This window comes from Mastigoproctus giganteus, chromosome 5, assembly GCF_048544385.1.
Source record: "Mastigoproctus giganteus isolate SK-2022 chromosome 5, ASM4854438v1, whole genome shotgun sequence".
NCBI classification, from domain to species: domain Eukaryota; kingdom Metazoa; phylum Arthropoda; class Arachnida; order Uropygi; family Thelyphonidae; genus Mastigoproctus; species Mastigoproctus giganteus.
This window is the reverse complement of record NC_143579.1, coordinates 220649895-220674686: the sequence shown is the minus strand read 5'-3', so window position 1 is coordinate 220674686 and position 24792 is coordinate 220649895. Positions and strand designations below refer to the sequence as shown.

At 36.8% G+C, this 24792-nt stretch overlaps 1 protein-coding gene across 17 annotated transcripts in view; it reads left to right on the top strand.

Moving 5' to 3' along the window:
- RhoGAPp190 (Rho GTPase-activating protein 190) overlaps positions 1–24792 on the top strand; it is a 744591-nt gene that overhangs the window by 200992 nt on the left and 518807 nt on the right. For all 17 annotated transcript variants that reach the window (XM_090374412.1, XM_090374407.1, XM_090374402.1 and 14 more), the window contains exon 5: positions 21584–21886. In XM_090374412.1, coding sequence (XP_090230538.1) covers positions 21584–21886 — 303 coding nt within the window. The remainder of the gene's footprint in view (positions 1–21583; positions 21887–24792) is intronic.

Here is a 24792-nt window from a genome sequence, read left to right as displayed (position 1 = left end):
TATGGTATTATTAAGTTGCATGTATATATAAATAGTAATTAAATTGCTTGTGTATGTAAAAACTTGGGGGAGAAATTATATGAACTATCATATCACATACCTTGTTATATTTATAACCCAGTCATTATTGTAAGTTTTTTAGAAATGTATTCTTGCTTGTCATACAAGGTGTGAAAATAAAATTCCCTGGACTGGCTCAGTAAAGAAAATACAAAGTGAGGGAGCTCAAAAGTGGTTTTTATTTTTATTCGAAGTAATCACCATTTGATTTAATGCACTTATTACACCACTCTAAACATTTCTGAAAAGAGTCAATGAAGACATCCAAAGAGATTATGGAGATCACGTTCAGTTCGGCAGCTAAGCTTTTTGCCCTCAATATACTGGAATTGCCTTCCCTTGAAGGCAATTTTCATCTTTGGAAAGAGGAAGAAGTCTGCTTGAACAAAAGGGTGTGATCTGGATGGTTGATCGTGTACAATGCCCAGAGGCAGATCAAGCCAAGTGGGGGCCCTAAGTGGTAAAAATTTCGGGGCCCCTTTTCCGAATTATGATAGTTTTTCTTACAAAAAAATCTCATTATGAAAAATAGCGGCCTGTCAGGGCAATTTGCTTTTAAACTAAAAATATTTACAAATGTCACATTTTTATTTTATATGTAGCCCTCTTTCCGCATATCATAAATCGTATTTAAATTGAAATCAAATTATTATTTTGAGAGGGGTCGATTTTTTTGTGTAATTAAAAAAATATATATTTACTTATTTGGGCCTATTTATGCTATACTAGTTTCATCCCCTGATGTCCAGTTAAAAGTTAGAATCCCACCAAAACTCAAATAAATTCCCTCAAAAGCTTAAATAATACCGCGTTATAGGAGGGTTGATTGTATACAAAAAAAAAAAAAAACAATTTTCCTCGCTAATGAAAAGACATTTTAAGATCTCGGGGCCCCTTAGTATTCTGGGTCCTATGCAGCCGCTTACCGCTTAATCCGCCTCTGACAATGCCATGTTTCATCAGAAATGCCTTCACAAGTACAGAATGTGTGGGGCATTGTCGTTCAACAAGAACCAGCTGCCTTACTTTCAAAAATGAATCAATTTGTCACTGTTGTCGAAAATTATAGTCATTCATAGGCTTGATCCTGGACTTCTGTAAATGAAAACCTTTTTGGGCCTTCGTGATGATTTTGAAGGTCCATTGAATGCTTTGATGCTTCGTCTCTGTGTTGTTCTGAAACACCCAACACTCCTATCCAGTGACAATATATTTGAGGAAATTAGGATTGCCTTGACAAGTCTGGATGAAGTTCTCACATGCTGACATTCTTCATTGCCTCTGCTGATCTGTGATGTCATGCAGCACAAATTTTGCACAGACTTCCTTTTCCTTAAATCTTCATGCAGAATTTGATAAACCATCTACTTATTCACATGCCACTCATTAGTCATCATTCTTAGGGTTAAACGACAATCTCTTGCCACAATTTCCTGAACTTTTGCAACTCTGTTTTCATTTTGAGAGGTTGATAGTGCCCACGTCTTTGGTCATCACAAACACTCACATCTGTCTTTGGACTTCTTATACCATGCAAATACATTGGTACGACTTAACATTTCATCACCTTAAGCAGTTTATCACATTCCATACATTTGTGTTGCAGATTTTCCCAGTGTAAAGCAAAATTTCATATTTGTTCATTGTTGCATTGCGAAATTGTGACAGTTTTGTTAATAGCATTAATGGTAATGAAAGTTTTGTTTATTTTTAATGCCATTGAACATGACTGGAACAGCACCACTGCAAATATCTTTCCTAGTCACCACTTTTATAATAGTTTCTGTTTTAATGCATGTGTTGGATATCTAGTTATTCAAGTTGTCGGTGAAGTTTAGATACACTTTTTATGAAGCAGCCAAACATATATACAGTCCAGAGGTACATTGATCATTTCCTTGTATTGTGGTGACTTTCCTTGTAAAGTCATTCTCATGAACTTTCCTAGCAGCCTGTCCCTGCTGCTCAGAGAACTTCACAGTGGCCTATATCATTACACCCAGGTCCTTTTCGTTCAACATTACATTGAGTTTGACACTGTCCAGATGGTATGTTATTTTGAGATTTTTGCTACCCAAATGCAGCACTATCCAGTATATCAGTGTTCAACTTCAATTGTAAATTTTCAGCCCGTCAACCGAATTTATCCAGGTCTTGTTGGAGTCGCATAACCTGTTCACTGTCATTAACCACTCTGCCATCTCTATATTATCTACATCAGTACATAACTCACCATGCAATGCAGTTGGTGAGAAAGAGTTACTCCCTCTTTTCTGCAAAGCCTCAGTTTTTCTCCAATTTTCTTCTCTCTCTCTCTCTCTCTCTCTCTCTCTCTCTCTCTCTCTCTCTCTCTCTCTCTCTCTCTCTCTCTCTCTCTCTCTCTCTCTCACACACACACACACACACACACACACACACACACACACACACACACTATATTAAAATTCGATTTTTTTTTTTTTTAAATTTCATTTATTTTTCATTAATGAAATGGTCTTCAGGTGTGCTATGGTAATCTTTATTGCAAATAGAAATGCAGATATTAGCATTCTTCTCAGTTGTGTGCAGTCATTTCATAGTCCTTGTATAGTGCGCAGCCGATTAACAGCACTTTTTAGTTAGATACCAACAAAATGCAATGTAAGATTTCAGAAGATGTATATGCAAGATTTCCCATGTATTGTAAATTTTGAAAAGGGTTGCATGCTTGCTTGGTATGCCATATGTATATGCCATTTTTCAATTTCAAGTGATGAGAAACGTGATGTAATCAGAATTTGTTAGAAAATATATTCATTGATAATATTTCTTAGAGAATATTGACAGCGTGTAATGCATAGCAAAAAAAATGCAAAAATAGGTGTTGAATTTAATGATGATCATATGTGTCAAATGTTTATTTGCTTTTTTTGTCATAGAACACAATATTCCTCTGAGTTGTGCTGATAATGCACATAGGTTAGGTGTTCAGGAACATGTTTGCCAATAGTGAAACAGAAAAAAATTTACTTTCTAGAAAGAAGTGCTAAAAAGAAAGATTTAAACAATTTCAACAGGTGCATGCCACTGATAGTAAAAAAGATTTTGAAGCATGTGTACATGACTGTGTTTGGTTAAATGTGTAACTAGACTGGTAGAACAGTGGCAGCATTTGACAGGTCTGTTTAAAGAAGAGGTTAGAAATGGTGAGAAAAGCAATATGGGCACGTTCAGTGTTATGAAACAGAAAATTGCAACAAGTAATCACTGGCGAGTGGCACTGACCCATATTGAAATCCAGTTCATGTTCAAGAAGACAAATTGATGAACTCTGGTTCATCTCAAATAAAGAACTTCTGATAAAATCAATCCTGAACTGGCCAAGCAATCAGTTGCTGTTTATGAATGAAAAAAAGAATTGATTTATGGTGGTCTTTGATTGGGGAACTAACATTCACAAGGAAGCATGAAATATAAAGAAATATTTTATTATATAATATTTATATAATGAATATTTATAATAGATGAAGGTATATTAGGCTTAATGTCCAAGTTTACAGACAAAGGTTGGCAGGGTTGTTAATGATAGAACACTACTGCAACAGGATCTAGAAAAGTTGGGAAAATGACCTGAGAGGTTTCGACTGAAGTCTAACACTGACAAATGCAAAGTACTTTATATGGGTTGTAGTAACCCCAGAGTAACGCACCAACTGTACGTTAGAAAATATATTCGTTGATAATATTTGTTAGAGCATATTGACATATCTGACTGTACATAATTGTACAGTCAGATATGAAGTTTTCTGAGCAGTGCAGATAGGCTGCCATAGCAAGTCCTGGAGTCTTGTCAATTACAGCAGGCCCTTGTTATAACACGGTTCGCTCTACCCTGATTCGCTATAATGCTGTTCTTATATCATAACCCATATCTCACTTTAACGTTGTCACAACTCACTATAATGCTCATTTACCAGTGTACAGATTGAATTTTTGGTTAACGAAAATGTTTCATCTGATGTAGTCAATAGCTTGAAAATGAATAGCAAAGTTTTCCCTGCTGACTTCGAAATTTTCCCATGCTGACTTGCGAAATTTTCCCACCCTCAGTGAAATTTTCTCCCGCACTAATTTAATTGCACTATGGTGACTTGTTACATAGTTCCAAGATCAACATTTTAAAAAAAAATGTAATATTTGCAGTGTATGCATTTATCCGAAGTCTAGTCATCACTTGGTACAGTGTTAGACATCGTCCGTAATGACAGTTTAATCGAACATTGTATCATAATTAATGCAATGCAGTTACATTTTTGAAGATTAATAATGGCAGATAAGAATGAAAAAGGAACAACATCCGGATGTGGTACGAAGCCTACTAAGGTAAGAAAAATACTGAATTGAAAATTAAATTATACGTTTTGAAGCGAATTGATTCCATTCAACGACAAGTGGATGTGTGCAATCACATCTGGTGAGTATGGGCTTGGCACACCCAGGTTCCTGAGCTGCTAGATATCATCATTCTTCTCTTTTTGATGATTCCCTTCTTCTCTCTCTCTCTCTCTCTGGGTAAATTTGGAAATTTTTTTTAAGCTGGTACAGCATAAGCCTCAGGCTTCCTTACACTATATGGCTAGTAATAATAATTTAGGACTGGCAGGTTAAAATGTAAGAACAATTATAAAAAATAAGGAATTAATTTTAGCAGCGGGAAAGACAGCTGTTCCACTGCAAGCAACTAGGCCAGCTATTATAATTGAAATGGAGAGACTTCTAAATAATTTTATTGATAATAATATCCAATGCACAATTTCGTTCAGTTAAATATTATTAAAGAAAAAGCGATTAGCCTATATAATGATCTGAAGAAAGCTCACCTTAAAAAAAAAAAAAAAAAAATGCCATGCTTCAAAGCAGCGAAGGATCAGTTAACTTTATTGTTGGGTGGTAACGCTGCGGGGATTTTAAAGTAAAATCCCTTTTAGTTTACTAGGAAGATGGCCAAAGTACAGTCCAAAATCAATCAAAGTTACGAAAACTTGACAGCCCAGGGCCATTGGATTAATAAATACATGATTTTAATTGGCATCTTAAGTTTAATTTTGATATGTAATGTAGTTACTTACCACATAATTACAGGAACTTCCCAACTTATGTAAAGGTTGCGTTCCACTGGAGGAATGCTACATAAGTCGAATTACCCCCATGCTTGCGCAACACTCGTAACTGTGCTCGCTGAATTAATTGAATCAAAAAAGAAATGTTCAACGAACATGTAAATAGAATTATTTATTGTATTTATTCAATTTTTTTATCTTTATTCAAATTTTTATCTTCATTTTATCAGGAAAAATTACAAAAGCTTGCAATTTAAAAAAAAAAAAATTCAAAATTACAAAAAAAGAGAGAAGACAGGCATAATGTCAGTAAGTTTTACCTCTTGAGTCGTTGCCAGAATCAGTCTTCAGCTGATAAGTACGCCGCTGTGGAGATTTAGAAGGGGTCGGCTGCTGAACCTTACGAAAAAACATATTAATGGATGTCTGGACCGGTGGCTTTTTTCTTTTCATTGTAGATTTCCTTGTAGGAAGCAAGCATATCATTCACCCCTCTTAACTTTTAAGAATCATACACTGTCAGGATCTATCTTCTCAAACCTCTCCATTGCCGATGCAGTTTTACGAAATGCCATTGCCATCTCTCTCTGGTGGTGAAACGTCTCGGCTCCTAATTCGGTTCTTCTTGAGCTTTACCATCATTTTCTTCTTTCACTATCGCTGCCTGCAAGTCAATAAAGTTCTTCGTTAGATAATTCCTTCTCTTCTTCCTCTATTAACTCCTCCACATCTTTGGCATCAACCTCCAACTGAAGTAGCTCTGCAACCTTTACAATCTTATCTGTAACCTCTTCATATGATTTGTCTTTTTCAAATCCTTCGAAGCCTTTTACGTGCCGTGGCCTTATTTTTTTCCATGCGCCATTTAAACAACTTTTAGTAATTTCTGCCAGGGCCTTATTAATGTTTAGGATGGCGTGGTAAATATTGTAAGATTTCCAAAAGTCTCTGAACGTAAAATTTTTCTCATCATCTACTTGCAGACAATGCCTGAGCAAATGTTGTGCGTAAATAGTATGCTTTTAAATTCGAACGTGTTTGGGGGTAGAAATCTGACCCTCACGTTCTAATTGAAATCATCTAGATGCGTAGGATGTCCAGGAGCATTATCTAATAGAAACGAAATCTTGAAATGAACGTTGTTGTCTTTACAATATTTTTCAACCTTGGGAATGAAGCAGCATTTAAACCAATCCTCAAAGGGAGATATTGTATCCATGCTCTCTGGTTTGATCGGAAATGCAGGGGTAGGATGACTTTATTGATGCCCTTAAATGCAGGAGGATGCCCTTAATTCCAGAATGGTACCCAAGCAGTGGTTTTAATCTGTAATCTCCCACTGCATTAGCCCCACTGCAAGAACGTGGCCCTATCTTTTGACGCCTTGAAACCTGGCATTGTATTTTCCTCTTTGGCAATGTATGTTCAATCCGGCATTTTTTTCCAATACAGAGCAGTCTCGTCAACATTAAAAATTTGTTGCATTGAATAGCTGCCTTCATCAATAATTTTTTCCAACACATCACAAAATTTCTTTGCTGCTGCAGAATTGGAAACTTCACTGCATACTTTAACATTGTGGAAACCAGCGCGATGCTTGAACCTATTAAACCACCTGTTGCTTGCTGCGAACTTGGGTTGGGGTTCGCCGTACTTATCCTTAAAATCTTTATAAATGCTTGTTTCTTTTGCTTGAATGGTCATTAGATTTAGGGGCGCTCGCTTCTGAATCTGATTTTCCATCCATATTATTAACAGCTGTTCCATCTTTGATATAGCACCTGAACGCTGTTTTGTGATCAGTGTTGATCTTAAGTGCGCTGATCCTTTGACATGTTGTTTTATACGCGCACTGTCCTTTAAAATAGTATTCACTGTTAAAGCAGCAAGACCTAATTTCCTTGCAATAGATGACAAAATCTGTCCTGCTTCTTACTTAATCATTTTCATCTTCATTTCTAAATCAATTTTGTTTCATTTCCTGGCACTACCACCACTTGCACTTTTCGTTGGTCCCTTTCACTTCACCATTGTAATAAGTAAATAGGAATGAAGAGAAGATTCTGAAAATTTATTTGTTTTTTATATGATTGAAGATTTCAGTGAAGAGGAACTCATTTCACCATAATACCGTAACATAAAAACCCACAGAATTCCAGTTATTGCAAATGCAATAAGATTGAGTTTACTACCCATTTATAATAGATTGTGCTAACAGAAAAGCCCAATAAACCAGAAAGTGCAAATTGTTTTATGGTTGTGGCCTCCAGAAATATGTTTTAGAAAAATATCACAAAGGCATTCGAAATTGATTCTTATAATGGAACATATTATTACGATGAAAGAATAGTGCAATTTCCATTATAAAATGACCTTTTAGAGAGATAAATAGCTTAGTAATATAGCGAAATTTTCAACTTTAAAGGACTTGGATTGGTGGGGGGTGGGATGTGTTATTGGGTTCACATTATGATATTTTCACGATACCTCCATTTATTCCTATGGGATGCAAAATACTTTTCCACGATTTTTTTTAAGTTTGCACCACCTGACAAAAACTTACGTAAAGTTGAATTTCCGTAAGTCGAGTATTACGTAAGTGTGGGAGTTCCTGTATATACTGATGTAATGGAGAATATTTTATATGTACAAATTTTTAATATTAAATATTTTGACTGACATTTGTGCATCTTTTTACTACCATTTATTAATTATTAGGAAATATCCTATGGCATAGACCGCAACTCACAAAACATGAAGACGAGAAGAAGTAATTCTTTCAAGAATAAGAATAGGTCATACTTACCTGACCCACCTTCATTTACTTACAGGAGATGATCCAACACAGTGTCCACATTGCTATATAAATATGACTGTTAAACACATTCTCATTGACTGCCCCTATTATAAACAAGACAGAATTTCAACCCTGCAATCACTGGTTATCCTTCAACAACCAGTAACCCTAGAGAATTTGATTTGTGACAAGGCCAATATATCTGAATTTTTCCGTTTTCTGAAGCAAACTAGAATTTTTAATCTTTTCTGATTAAGGACATTTCAGACAGTACGATTCTTTCTCTTTTCCTTTAATATAAATGAATAGGCGCATTATAGCCAAAGTAGCTTATGCGCCATGAAACCCCCACAACAACAAGCAACTCACAAATACATAGGTTACATTACGGGAATACTGTGCTCGCTTAGGGCTGATTCACTTAATGCTCTGTTTTTCAGGAACTAATTATCAGCGTTAAGCAGGGGTCATCTGTATATATAGGAATTTTGCTAGCAGTGATAAGGAGGTTATTATCCCCTGGTATTAGGCAATGGTCATGCCACATCTTGGATACTGCATACAGATCTGTAGGCCTCATTTTAGGAAGGATGTGAAGCTGCTGGAACGAGTACAGAGAAGGGCAGAAGACGTGTGAATGGAGCAAAGGACTGCTCTTACGAAGAAAGGCTTAAATTCTGCAAATTGAAGCGTCTGGAGATTAAATACCTGCAAGTTGATCTGATTGAGGTGTATAAGGCCTTGAATGGTCTGAGCAGGCTCAATGATGCTGATCGGATTCTTCCTTTTACTCATATTATGCACTTGAAGGGGCATAAATTCAAATTGAGAAAAGATAGTTGTCGAAGAGATGTGCGGAAATTTGCCTTTAGCCAGCAGGTGGTTGATTGCTGGAACAAATTTCCATCTGTCGTTTTGGAGGTTGATGGTTAAAATTTAATCAAGAAAGAACTGGACAAACTTTTGGAGCAAAAGTTTGTAAAGATTCTCATATGTAAAATGAGAATCTTCCCAAAAGGAAGATTCTCATTTTACATATGAGAATCTTTCTCTGTCATCCCCTAACACTGTAACTACAAGTAACATTAAATGGAGTTGCAACCTCCTGATATATCCTTCTTATATAAGTTCTTCCCTTCACATTTTATTTTTATAGCTTTTTTTCCCTCTGCCCTGAAAGAAATATACTATCTTCCCTCTTCCTTTCCTTTTTGGGTTCTCTCAATGCAACCTAGGGTTATGGTAGCAGGCCCATAAACTGTTTTAATTTTGCACACAAGATCTTCCTCATGGCATGGATGAGAGCCAGGTGACTTCATCTGTCTGATTGCTGAGAGGTGAGACATGCATACAACACATAACATCATTAAGCATGCAAAAATCCATACGACACAATTGGCTTTGCAGAGATACTTAACACAGACTCAAAGGTGGGTTTGTCGAGTTAACCAATACTTCAGATTCATTAAATTTATTTGCTATGCACCTGTCATTAGTATATAAGCAAATGCTAAGTGTTATGTTATGATTACTAAGTGTACACAGTTAGTAATCGTAACACAGCTCATATAATTGTCTATACAAATTATTAGTCTGTTGTGTAGCTGCCCAAAAAACTAGCAGTTTTCTGGACCCCCCCCCCCCCCCCCAATGCTGCCTTGATAGCATTGGCAAATATTCTTGTATCCCCGTAAAAGCAGTATCTCTTGTTAAAAGGGCAGACCATGCTGCAAAAAAGTGTAGGAATTTTTTTGACTGTTTATAATTGAACTTCAAGTATTGAGTTAATCCATAAGGCTTTCAGCATATAGTCCTTATCATGACTGAACAAAATTATGACCACCTACATTTTGACCTAATTTGTGATGGATTTTCAGCATGACACTATATTTATACATCAAATCATTAGTTTGTGTGCAGTTAATATGGTTACTTCTCATATGAATAATATTCTTTATAGCCCTTAATAAACTGACAACTTGAGTGTTGCATTATAAATTTTTGTTTCATGCAAACAAATTCTGATTACAGTATACATATATTGCAAAAATGTCACCAGTTTTCCTTATGGAAAATTGGTGACATTTTTTTTTTTTTTTTTTTGAACCAGAGCAATCTGCACTTGACAGTTAACGTCCGAAGTAGGATTGCATCACCTGCTAACATAAGATGCAATCCTAATATAGTTGATTATTCTTTAACTAAAGAGATTTCTGCATTTAGTCAAAGAATAATCAATTATTGGAACAAGTGACTCTCCTATTAGTATTGTTGAGCCTTGTCAGAGCTTACTTTGATTTAATGAGGGATTCGATAAATATTTGGAAGTAGATATATTATAAAATTAGGAAGACATTTTATTTTCATTTATTTATTTATTTTTTATATTTTTGTAATGCAGATACTACATATGGTGTGCTCTCTTGTATCAATTTGCCATTTTAACAGATACTAATTGAAATGCTAATCATAATTGCCCTTTCAGTTTACATGAAGTATTCTGTTTCTTTAAATATATTATGCTTTTTGATTATCACTTCATAGACATAGATGTACTTTAGATATTATAGAGCTGGAAAACCTCATTATACACTGCTGTTACACTTTCAGAGTGACAAACTACAGGATATTCATTGTTCATTGCTATGTGTGTACAGTGAGTACCTCATAACAAACTCGCAAGTTTCAAGAGCTTACATGCAAAGATGAGTTATTATTGCACAATTGGTTTAATTTCACAATACTTCATACTTTTATCCATATCCAAAAGCAGTATTATGGTATATACAGTAAGTACAAATTCAATAATAAAAAACTTACAGAACCTTTTCAGAACTTCATGGTTCCCAAGGTCAAGGGTTAAAAACTTCAGTTAACATGTTTTGTGTGTCATAATGCACATAAGCTTCATGGCACAGTACCCAGTGTGCTGTAATGAAGGCATTTATTTTTTTTTTTTTTTTTTTTATGTGAACCCCAAACACGAGAGGTATTAGAACCTATAGTACTTAGTACCGTGCTTGGGTTGGAGGTTGAGAAGACGAAAGAAGATATTTGTTGACATTGGACTTGAACTTCTGTAGATTGTAATTTTCAGGAAATACGTATGAAGGAAGGTTGTTCCAGAAAACGGCAGTTGAATGAATAAATGAGGAAGATGAAAAGTTGGTTCTGTGGGTTTGAAGTTGGACAGTAAATGGATGTTGGCTGGTGGCGGCACGTGTTCGGACTGTTTTGAAAGAGAGAGCGGGAATTATAGAAGCCAATTCAGAAGAACAGTGCCCATGGAAATATCTGTAGAAGAGGCATGCAGCAGAAACAGTACGTCTATGAGAAAGCGAGTGGAGAGACTCTGTTAGAGATGAATCATTAATTAACCTAACTGCCCTCTTCTGAATGGAATCAAGAAGCCTGAGAGAGGTTTTGGGGGCACCGCCCCAAATGTGGGAACAATATTCCATGGCAGGGCGGATTTGCGATTTATACAGAGTGAGCAGCTGTTTGGAAGAAAAGTAACGCCGAGAGCGAAAGAGAAAACCAAGTTTTTTAGATGCAGAGGAAGCAATATTTGTAATGTGCTTGTGCCAAGAGAGATTAGAAGTCAGGGTAATCCCCAAAAGAGATATATCCTTTTGCCTAGAAATTGGAGTGTCACTAAAGATAAGCATAGGAGCAGAAGAATCCTTTTTGCGAGATATAAGACAAGACTGAGTTTTAGAAGGGTTGAAATCAACTAAGTTGTCTTTGCCCCACTGGAGAATTACCTGAAGATCGGCATTTAAGGAATTGGTAGCAGATTTTCGAGAAGTTGACGCTGATTGAGCAGGGCAAGGTTTCTCAAAATGGAAAGTTGAATGCAATGTGCTATCATCGGCAAAACTATGGATAGGATTTCCAGTCAATGGAAGAAGGTCATTGATATACAAGAGGAAAAGGGTGGGGGAAAGAACTGAACCTTGGGGGACACCGGCATTAGTGGAGAAGTTAGAAGACAGAGAGCCATCTACCATCACCCTCAGTGAGCGATCAGAGAGAAAACTGGATAACCAATTACTAAAAACAGTTGGCAAACCATAAGATGGAAGCTTGTTTAGAAGACCTTTATGCCAAACACGATCGAAAGCCTTTGAGATGTCAAGAGCAACTGCTTGTGTTTCACCGAACCTTTCCATTGAAGTAGTCCATAAATGGGTAACATAAGCCAGAATATCACCAGTGGATCGACACCGACGGAATCCATACTGGCGATCGTTGATCAGACGGAAGGTTTCTAGGTAGTTTAAGAGTTGGCGGTTAATTGATTTCTCCATTACTTTAGAAAGAGTAGAAGTAATTGCAATGGGACGATAATTGGATGGGAGGGATTTGTCACCCTTTTTAGGAACTGGCTGGATATGAGCAAATTTCCAAGCAGAAGGAAAAACACCTTTGGAATAAGAAAGTGAAAAAAGGCGGCAAAGAATAGGAGTAAGTTCAGGAGCACAGATTTTGAGAACAAGTGGAGAAATACCATCAGGACCTGGAGCTTTCTTAGCATCAAGATTCATCAAAATCCTTCTGATATCCTTTTGACGGAAGACCACAGGAGGCATTGAATGGACCGTGTTAGGAATGGTGGGAGGTGTTTTACCAAGTTCATTAATACATGAGCTGGAAGAAAAATGGGATGCTAGCAGGTCAGCTTTATCCTTGGCTAAAGTGACAACAGAACCATCTGGTTTGGACAGAGGTGGAAGCAGAGATGGGCAAAAGTTGCGGCCAATAGCTTTGGCAAGAGACCAGAATGCTCGGCTACCATTAGGGCAAGAAGCAAGTTTTCTACTCTTAGCCTGTTCAAACTCTAGTTTGGACTGATTAATAACTGCTTTACAATTGTTGCGAGCTTTGGTGTAGGCAGAAAATGAAACTGAAGAATTAGAAACAAGCCAATTACGATATGCAACATTCTTCTCTTGAACAGCCTTAGCACATTTATTGGAAAACCAAGGTTTAGATAAAGGACGAGATTTTAAAGTGGAGTGTGGGATAAAGGATTCCATTCCTGCAAGAATAATTTCACTGACACGATCTGAGCAAACGTTGACATCAGGAGTTTTGAAACAGTAATCCGACCAAGGAAAAGAAGAAAAGAAGTCTCGCAGGTCATCCCATTTTGCATTCTTGTAATGCCAAACAACACGAGGTTGGGAATAGCCATGAGATAAAGGTTCCATTGGAGAAGAGACAATCACCAAGTTGTGATCTGAAGTGCCTAAAGGACCTCTCACTTCGACCGTGTACTTAGAAGGGTTGTTTGTGAGAAAAAGATCAAGCGTATTGGCTGTATGATTAGGATTGTCCGGTATTCTTGTAGGTAAATGAACAATCTGTGCTAGGTCATTAGTAATTGCAAAAGCCTCAGCATCTCGACCTGCTGGGTCGGTGTGACTAGAAAACGGAAGCCAGCTGGAGTTGTGAACATTAAAATCACCAAGGAAAATTACCTCACTGTTAGGAAAGTTGGACTGGAGAAAGTCAAGTTGCAACGAGAGGAAGTCAAAGAGCTCCAAGTGATTAGTGGAGTTGGGAGAACGGTAGAGACAACAGATGAATTTGACACAATGAGGTAGAGAGATTTTAAGCCAGAGAAGATCAAAGAGAGGAGATTCCAAATTGCCAAGTCTCTGACAGGGAATATCAGAACGGACATATGCACAAGTACCACCTTTGAGGCGAAAGGAATCATACAGGGAATAATTTGGGCATCTGAGATGAACAGTAGTTGAATCAACCGCTAACTGAGATTCTGTCAGAAAAAGTACATGGGGTTTGGCAGACTGCAAGTGGAAATGGACATCGTTGAGATTAGAATTGAGACCACGTATATTTGTGAAATGAATTAGGAAATCCTTGGGAGGTTTAGATCTTTTCGCAGATAAGCTTGTTCTATTAGTTTGACAATTCATGGTGTATTCAATAGTAAGAAAAAGTGGGTGGGACATGCTGTATGAAGTAATGAAATTTTTGGATAAGGCGTACATGTGGGAAGAATATACCCAGATCCTTGACATAACGTGGCCTCGACAATGCTCCCCGCATACACACTACTCGGACTCCCTCCAGTCACTATCTGGCAGAGTAGAGGTAGCAAGATTATACACTAGCTGATCCGGAAGCCTCCTAGAGAGTTACCAATAGGTTCGGTCCGGTGTACTAACTAGCGGCCGGCCTGCGAAAACCGTTTTAGAGCTGTACCCTCGAAATGTAAGGAATATTGGATCTCGCCACAACGTTCATCATAACTTCAAAAGTCATCAATCATACTGCATGATGGAGGAGATAGGGAAGGGTTGACCGGAACTTAGCTCTAGAGACTAAACATGGGTTCCACCACTTCAAGCCTCCAATAAGCAAAGTGGTGGTATTTCACCGGTTGATGAGAGTCATCTACCACCTAGTACTGCCTGGTAACATAGAGGGGCGGCATTCCTCCATGTGGTGTGGGTGCCACACCTCGACCCCTGCTTACGTTGGTTCACACCTGGGTGGTCACCCACCATGTGCTTGTGCATGGAGGTTATACCCAGGATTACTAACAGTCCCACCATCGTGAAGGTGCAAGCAGAGGATTTGGTTGTCACAGACCGTCCGGACTTCGCCGAAATTGGGTCCACTTGACTTGAGTGTCACCCGAATATCAGTTCCATCAGCGTTTTAGACTCCCAGGTAGCAAGTACAGCTTGTCTGGCATATCTGAGAGAAGTCATTCTTAAGAAGTCATTTCGTTTTTGCTTATAGCTTGGTACCTTTTGCTTGCATTGAGGATTGTTTATGTACTAGAATAAATTTTCAATAAAATTTTGAGTTTTATTTTGATTTGCAGCTCAGCCCAAAGTAAGTGTTTGCTTTTAGCTATGTCAGACTTTTACTTTTCAATTATTATTTGCAAATTTTTGAAATGTTGAAGATTTCGGAATGTTGTTATTTCTCACCATTCTGAAAATTACAGCACACTGAATGGGCTCTCTCTCAGATATGGGTGGCAGCAAATGTGTTAAAGGAATCGCTATGTATCCATTTTTGTAAAACTAAAGTTAATCCATCAGCAGTCATGTTGGGGATTATAGCTGTCCCCTGCACTAAGAGTACCTTCCCCACACATTCTTGGTCCTTGAGATTGGTTGAAAACATTGTTTTACTGATATAGCAAGTATATTGTATTATTGGTTTTACTGATGTAGCAGGTATATTATATTGCTAGTCTAAGTATATTGCATCTCACTTTAGGTTATCTCTTGTTAATCAGGTGCACCGAACTGTTAATGTATTTTGAAAACTGGTTGTAGTTATAATAAGAAAAAATAAGGGATAAATGAATTATTGACTATTTACTTGTAGAAATACGGAACTTGATCACTACATAGGGCTGCTTTAAGAACACTTGGAAAACTGTGTCCAAGTATGGAAACTGCACTTAAGAAAGAATCAAGCAACTTGAAAGGATCTAAAGATGGGCAGATGGGCAACTTGCCTTGAGGAGATCTGCAAAAGGTCATCTGTATGAGAAAAGACATCAAATGTGTGGCTGCAGAGCTTGACAACTGGGCACCTGTCGGGGGGGTGGGGTGGGGCGTGTTTGAGATTTGTAAGCAGTGGTGTGCTGGAACTAATTGTTAAATTTTCGAGAATTTTGTGAGTTGGTTGTTAAACCGACATTGGCTATAAACCCGGGCAAACTAAGGCCTGCGGGCCACATGTGGTCCGCCGCAGATTTTTGTGCGGCCCCCGAGCTTTAATTGTATTTTCGAAAATGTTTACTTATTTTATGCCTTTTGCAACGCCTTTTTGAAAAATAAATTTGTATATGTAATACATTATAGAATTTGTCGACTTATAAATTGCTTTATCATCTCTGTATTGTTCAAATTGAGATAGAATTTGAAATTGTGCACGAACTGGAGTGAGCCAATGGGCGCTTTTATAATGGTATAATTTGCAATTATAAACTAACTGTGCGAAACTACGGTAACAGACAACCGGTGATGACGACAATGGCTTTTCTGCGGTGGCGGAGTAATAGGATAGGACTGCTGACTGGCCACAGTTCCAATCTGTTTTCTCTGACGGTCATCCAGCAGTTAGTTTTTTTGCGTTATCTTCTGTTATCATCTTGGTGCCAGTAGCGATAAAAATAATATTTACGCCCTTTTAAAAATGAATAAAAAACAAAAAATTCAACAAGAGCATCGTGTCTTCAATGAAGAGTGGAACAAAAAATATTTTTTTGCTAACATAAATAACAAGACTATTTGTTTCATCTGCCGGGAGAGTGTCTCAGTGTTGAAAGAGTATGCTACTAAACATTCTGAATATGGTGCCAATTTAACTCCAGAAGTGAGAAAGAAAACTGCTGATGGATTGATTCAAAATTTATCTAGACAACAAAATGTGTTTATGCGGCTAACTAAGGAAAAAGAAGCTACTGTAGAGGCAAGTTTTGTTATTTCTCATATAATTGCGAAAAGCAACAAGCCTTTTTCTGATGGAGACTATATTAAAGAATGTATGACTGAAGCTTGTGGAATTATATGTCCTGACATTAAACACAAATTTGAGAATAAGTTTATCTCGGTGAACCATAGTAAGAAGAATTGAATGTATCGATACAAATTTGAATGAGCAATTATTATCAGTATTAGAATCCATAACATAGTACTCGATAGCTCTCGACGAAAGTAACGACCAAAAGAATACTGGACAGTTATTAATTTTCATACATGGATATACCTCTAATTTTGAAATTATTGATGATCTTCTTTCAATGGAATCTCTTAAAGACCAAACAACAGGAGCTGATGTATTTGAAAAAGTTGAAAAATGCTTAACAAGATATAATTTACAATGGAACAAAATGGTAAGCATAACAACTGATGGAGCACCAAGTTTGACAGGTAAAAATGTTGGAGCGTTAAAGAAAATTCAGGATAAAATTTGTGAAAATTATCCTGATTATAATTTAATTACAATTCGTTGTATTATACATCAACAAGTATTATGTAAAAATGTGTTAAAAGTTGAACCTGTCACATCTTGTATTATTAAACTAGTAAATTTAATACAATCGAGGGGCCTGAAACACATACAGTTCGTTAATTTTCTTCACGATATTGAATCAGAGTACACAGATATTCCTTATCATGGCCAAATTCGATGGCTTAGCTTAGGAAAAGTTCTTCGGCGAGTATGGGATCTTAAAGATGACATCATTCTATTTTTAAAACTGAAAAATATTATAAACTTTCCCGAATTAACTGATAATAACTGGATTTGTGATTTTGCGTTTACCCTAGACATCGTGACACGCTTAAGTACTTTCAACACCATGTAACAAGGGAAAAATTTATACACCCATGATATGGTAAAAAGTTTGAATGGATTTCAGTTAAAATTACAGTTGTTCCTTTGACATTTATTGATTAACAAGGTAGACCACTTTCCAACTATGAAGTTGCTGAAGATTCCAGAAAATAAATTTGAAAAATATTTGTGAAATTATCAACACTTTGAATGACGACTTTTCACAAATATTTGGCGACTTCTGAAAAATTGAGACAAGTTTGGCAATAGTGCGCGACCCATTTTCAATAGAAATTGATAGTTCACGGAGTGAACTACAACTTCAGATTATAGATCTGCAGTGGGATACCGATTTAAGGGAATTGCACTGTCGTGAGGAAATCTGTAAATTTTACAATACTGTATTCTTAATTTGGACAAATTCAACGAACTTAAAGATTTTGCTCGAAAAATGTTGGTTATTTTTGGATCAACCTGCATATGTGAACAAACATTTTCCATCACGAATCTAAATAAAAATTCTTTATGATCAAGCATCACCTATGAACATTTACAAGCAGTTTTAAGAATCTCAACTACAAAATTAACACCCGAAATTAAAGAAAAATGTTAAAAGATGTAAAACAGTTCCATTCATCTCATTAAATTCTTGGTTGTTAGAGAATAATTTTTTTTTTTTGTTATATTTCTTCTTCATGATAACAAATAATATATATCTAAAAATAGTATTTTACATGAATTGCTAATGAATTTTTGAATTGCTAATGTGGCCCTTCAGCCAAAAAGTATGCCCAGAGTGGCATACTTTTTGCCACTCTGGGCATACTCTGGGCAACTGTAGAGTGGCATTTGGGCGATAAGCTTGTATATGGTGACATGGAAAATCCAGCCAGTGCGTGCCCATTTTGACACCCTTTGTGCTTCCTTTCCCCCGTGCCCTTCCCTACGTGGCAGCCTGTGAAGCGATTATCTCTGCTAGCAATTTTACAGGAATATTATTTCCAACAAAATGGACGAATAATTATTTTTTTATGGAAGTAAATTGAAAGTGTGTAGGTCTCATTTGTAAAGAATCGGTTGGTTTATAAAAAGTACAATCTTGTACGCTACTATTTGACCAAACATAAGCAGTGCGAAAAATTGAAAGAGACTCTGTGTTTAGACAAGCTAACATTTTTAAAAGAATATTTATGCAAACAGCAAGCTATTTTCAAATGAAACATTATTCACAAAAATACATCCGTAACGTAAGCAAGTTATGAAGTGTGTGACCTAATTGCAAAGAAACTAAAACCGCACATTGAAGCTAGCTTGTTAAAGAGTGTATAATTGCTGTTGCACGAATTTTAATTTTAGAAAAAGTCAGATTGTTTGAGAATATTAGTTTATCACGGAGGACAGTTTCTTACCATATAAAAGACATGGCTAACGATATCCAAGTATCCTTAAAACAAGCAGCATCAGAATTTGTGTTTTATTCCATAGCTGTAGATGAGACAACAGATAGCAAATACATTACGTTTGGCTATATTTGTATGTGGGATAATGGCAAACTTTACAACACAAGAAGATTAATTATTTGTATGTGGGATAATGGCAAACTTTACAACACAAGAAGATTAATTTGCTTTAAAATCAATGTACAGGACTACTACAGGTGAAGATCTTTGTTCTGAAGTCAAATCAGCAATAAGTGATTTTGATTTACCCTATGAAAAACTGAACGCTGTAGTTACTGATGGTACACCTTCTATGGTAGGATCTCAAAAAGGACTTGTTGCTTTAATTAAGAAAGAATTGGAGAGCCATGAACTGGAATCTAATGTGTTGATAGTGTGTCACTGTCTTATTCACCAACAGAATTAATATTCACATTCTCTAAGAATGAACAATGTGATGAAAGTGATAACAAAATGTATTAACTTCATAAAAAATAAGGAATTGAACAACAGAGAATTTAAAGAAATGTTTAAGGACCTTTATGCGGAATATGATGATTAAAAGGGGTGCATGCTCAAGTGCTTCTATGAGCTGAAAGATGAAGTGAAACTCTTCATGGATATTAAAGGCTCCACTATTTAGAGGACCAAAAGTGGTTATGGCATTTTTGGTCAATATTACTAGCCACTTAAATGATCTAAATTTGAAATTATAAGGGCCAAATCAGCTTATTACCTCTCTTCTTGTCAATATCAGGAGTTTTGAATCAATGCTGCAATTGTTCATAACTCAACTGAAAAAACACTGCATGTTACATTTTCCAACACTGAAAGAACTGAAACCAGAATTGATAGTGGGATATGCTGCAGAGTGTTCCAATCTTTTGAATCAATTTCAAAAGAGGTTTCAAGATTTACGAAATCATGAACTCAAACTAAGAATGTGTGAAACTCCTTTTGATGTGGTGCCAGATGAAGTTCTTGATTCCTTCAAACTAGAATTAATTCGTTTACATTCGGATAATACTTTGAAATCCAAATTTAATAGTGTATCTATTTTGGAATCTTATAAATACTATGTAGATACTGAAAAATATCCAATTTTGAAAAATCATGCATTGAATATTGCATCATTGTTTTCTACCGCTTACCAATGTGAACAGTTTTTCCCAACATTAAATTTAGCCAAGAACCATTTGCATATTAGACTTATGGATGATCTTGCAAACCAACTAAGAATTGCTGCATCATCAGTGCCATCTAACCTCTCTAAGTTTTCCAAAGCAGAGCAGGGCTGACCTTCTCATTAAGGTGCAAGGTAAAAGTTTCATTAAAATTAAAACATTATAACTGTGGTGTCTTTGGTGTTTCGATATTTAAAGCATTTAAGATTCAAATTTAAGATTATTTATTTTTCTCAGCAAAGATACACCCTCACAGGTTCTTATGCACTTGCAATTCGCCCCGGTACTAAAAAGGTTCTCCACCCCTGACTTAGCACCTACTTGCACTACCCAATCCGTTAATTTGGCAAGTGCAGCCCATGCCTCTTACCACCTTTCCTTGGCTTTTTTTAATTTATTTATTTAATTTTATTTTTTTTTACTGGTCCAGTGCATTTCCTGTGCTTTGGTTGGATGGGGCTCCTGCCTTGCACTCCTGGCTTCCGTTCCATTTGAGTTCCTTATGCACTTCCTGTGTGGGTGTTCGATGATCACCCTGCAAACTCTCTCTCTCTCTCTCTCTCTCTCTCTCTCTCTCTCTCTCTCTCTCTCTCTCTCTCTCTCTGCCTGTCATTCTTTTACTTTCTTCACACCTTACTTCAGGGCTCCTACCTACTTTAGTTTCACTCTTCACACTTGCCAGGGGGATGTCTGCCTTGTCATCCCCCCCCCCCCAACCTTCCTTACCTGTTCTTCTCTCTCCTATGTGTTTTATTCCTTTCTGCATGCCACCTCTGCTCTTGTCCTAGCCAGAGCACATCATGCCTTGTAAATGTTCCTCTTCTGTTCTGGCTCCGCTCATCGTGCTGTGGACGGATGCTGCAAGGTGCCTTCCATGGTAATCACTCTTCTCAGTAACAAAGTAGCCAGATGAACAACACAAGTAACATGCCAACACACAACTTGTGGTTCTCAACATAACTCACATTCATCTGGCTTTGCAGTCTTGCATCTTCACAATGTCACTGAATGTGGTTTTGTGGGAAACCCCTGGCACTGCATTACAAAAACGCTATGTCCACTATGATGAAATTTTTAAAAGCGAAGATATCCGGAGAATCAAGCCTGCCAATTCTCCTGACCTAAACTGTATTCAGTGTGCCTAGGATGCTTTGAGGGAGGCAGATTGCAAGTTGCCCCCCCTCTTCACATGAGCAAAAATCTGCCCTTAAAAGAGGAATAGGATTTATTACCTGCTGATCTGATTAACATTGTCAGCAACAGGGAAGTGGAGGATGGTATTAAACCTTGCATAACCCTTTATTCATGTTATGATCCCCTGAGAACTTTGAATGAATTTTGTGAGTTAATGATTATTCCTTCATGGCATGCACATTCATTGTGTTATGGTGATTTTGAAATATTCATTTAAAGATAGTATATAAAGATAGTACATAAAGTTTTATTTAAAGAGATTTTTTTAAACAAATCTAACTTCTTTAACTTTTTAATTCTAATGTCATGTGGAAATAAATTGTAGAAATATACTTTTATTATGAAGATACTGTAATGAGTTTCTCTAGAATTGTCTTGTACTTGTTATTTTATTTAAACAAATTTTTAGGTTTTTCAACTGTCATGTATATGCATTAACTAAAAGTGGCCTTTATTACTCTTTTCTAATTATAGAATGAGGAAACAGTTTAAACAACTACTTGAAGAAACAGGGTACATAACACCAGGCAAGCCTTTGTCAGAAGTTAAAGTTCTTCTAATGGGCAGGGACTGTTATGAAGCTCTCCAAGAACAGGACTTGCAAGATATTTATGATGGTCACCAAAAAGAAATCACTGAGCGAGCAAAACAAAACTTTCAGGAATTATTACTTGAACATGCAGAGCTTTTTTATCACTTTGCTAGCATTGGTCCAGGAAGTGTGATAACCCAAGAAGACATCAATAAAATAACTGAAACTTTGCAAGAAGATTCTAGGTAAATTTTTTTTTTCCATATACAGAATGCATCATAAAGCTTGATGAATTTGTAAGTGTAATAAAACAAAGCACTTCTATACAAACTCACAATTGGCTTCTCACAAATGTTTTTATATTAAGCTGTATTTATGTCTTAAAAGTAATCTTTACTTAATGGGTGGCATTCTGCTAATATGCCATTACATATACAAACACAAATTGTCTTATTACTTACTTGCCAAATTTAAAACAAGTTAAGTTAGAGGTAAACAATTTTATTTCATTGTTAGAAATTTAAAAAAAAAACTTCATGTTAAACCATTATCGGGCACACCCATCCAAAATTTATTTAACATATCGAAAATAAAAATGCTGAAATGTCAATTTTAGTAGTCCTTAATCAGTATTTTTATTTTATATATGCATCATTGTGTTAGAAGTTCAGATATACTGAATTCTGGTATCCTGCAGCAAGCATAATATTTTTATTTGTTGAATTGCAAAGTTTACTGGAAAGCAGCTTCATAGGGGTAAGGACAATTAGAACATCTGTGAGTTGCACATACTTTTTTCTTTAGTTTCACCAGAAGTGAAACATAAGAAAAAGGTGTGTGTGTGTTTGTGTGGTTTTCTATCAATTAGAGAGATCTGTAGTATCTCATTATTTCTCATTACCGTTTTTCATTTGTGAATTTTAGTAGTCCTTAACTTTTGATAGCATAGAACAAAGAAGATTTTGTTGTTTTGTTACCTATTTTTTTTCCCCTGTGGTAACAAAACAACAAAATCTTCTTTGTTCTATGCTATCAAAAGTTAAGGCAAAATTCTCATAATCAATCTTCGAATGTCTTTTATAATGGAGCAAAGAATAAGTACAATTTTCTGATCACAATAGTCATTCGAAGATTGATTATGAGAATTTTTAATTCTAATTTTTGCAAGTTTATCTTATGAAAAATATGTTAACATTGGTGGTAAAAATATTTATCTAGATATTTCAAGTTTGATGTCTATGTTTTAATAATTATTCCTCAGTTGACAGTATGTGTCTCATAGGGTATTAACTTATGTGCAGAGAGAGAGAGAGAGAGAGAGAGAGATCTGGAATGTTGGAAGCTTTTCCAAGCTGTGTGAACTCACTTGTGCAGGTGCTCCAGGTCTGGGGATCACCACGGAACTGCATTAGCAATAGGTACCTTCTTTTTTTTAGAGCAATATCTGAGGCTTGCTGGATTACCTTGGTCAGGTGAACCTGAAGTTCAGAGTCAGAGAGGTGCATAAGAAGTTGTGGGTTATCAGCTGGAAGATGAGCCGTAATAGCCTCTGAGAAGAGGTTTCACTTTGCAGATTTGGTTTTGTATCTGGCTGTGTAGTGATGAGTAATGGGACCTGGGTCCGTAGACCTGCCAAGGGCAAATGAGATAGTCCTATTGTCTGAGGTGGGTCCAGGCCATGTGCATGCACCACTCAGTAAAGAGGCAAGAGATGGATCTGGGGGCAAGGGTGGTTTCTATGGTGCTTTCCCATAAGGTATTTGAGAAAGTAGGAAGGTGTTCTGGTTGGTTGAGAACATCAACCCACGAAGTAAAGAGAAAATCCTCTAGAAGTTGGACCCTATGTGTTCCGTAAATAGTGCTGGGTCACAGTAAGGGGCGATAGTTTGTGCCCATACTGATAAGAAGCTTGACTGAATTGAGAAACACGAGGGCAGACTGCAGGTATTGAATAGTATTGGTGATGTCCTCGTGTGGATGAGCATATAGAGAAATTAGGGGAAGTGAGCCAAGAGCATGGATATTTGGGTGCAGCCTCCGGTTGGATTACACAGGGCGTTAACTTTTGTAACTGTGCTTTTTGGGTTCGTAATGATTACAGAGATCTAAGACATTTCAGTTGAGTATTCCACTATGCTGTAGCTGAATTGGTATATGGTCCTTGAATTAACAGGACATTGATGTCTAGCTCCTTTAAAGTTCTAGACCTTTGTGCGTTTAGTTGTAGAAATTTGATCATTGAAGAGGAGGGCAGATCCAATTGTGGTGTGGTGTGTGGCCATCGTCAGGTTTTCAATTGGATCTTTGCCTTTAGATACACAGGACAGGTAGAATTTCTAATAGAATGGGAGCACTGCATCTTGGCCAATTTGTAGTTTACACAAACTGGATTTTGGTCTTGGTTTGGACTCTCCCTGTACCCACCCTTTCTGGGCACAGGTAGGCTCTTTTTGGGCACAAGTATGGGTGGTGTTGCCCAAACCTTGAACACCTGAAACATTTTGGGACAGAGAAGTACTCAAAGCAGTGACAACTCCACCACAGGTAAACATAGCCTTGAGTATTCAAGACAGTCCAGACTTTTGGAAAAAGCTTTAATATCCAGTGACATGTGGAGTTGGATTTGGCATTTGTAAAATATTTGGGGCAACTTGGCACTGCAGTTCTCTGTCCATGCTGTCTTGGAAGTTGCTCGGTTTAAGTTCCTGCAGTAGGTCTTCTGGTGACAGTCTTTTCCACATCAAATAAGATAATTGACAAGCCCTTCCTCCTTGGTAGTTCAGCTTTCAAGCCACTGTCTGTGAGAGATAGGTTTTCCAAATGGACTTATACTCCTCCTTTGTGGCCATCTCTGTGATTACCTGGGTTTCTTGTCTTCCTTATACTCTTTATATTAAAACCAGATTCTGGGTGCTGGTCACTGCATTTTTGGTGGTGTGGACCACATCTGCTGACATGGTCCTCAGCGTCTCGACAAAAGAGCAAGGATGCTACAGCATTTCAGCATTTCTTTTGTTTATTCATTTTTTTTTTTGTCTCGCTCTTCCATTAACAAGTCAATCTGGACTTTATGCATTTCATTGTCAACATGAAGGTTGAGGACAACTGACTGTAGCTTGGACCATATACTTGATAATTTTCGTACATGCAG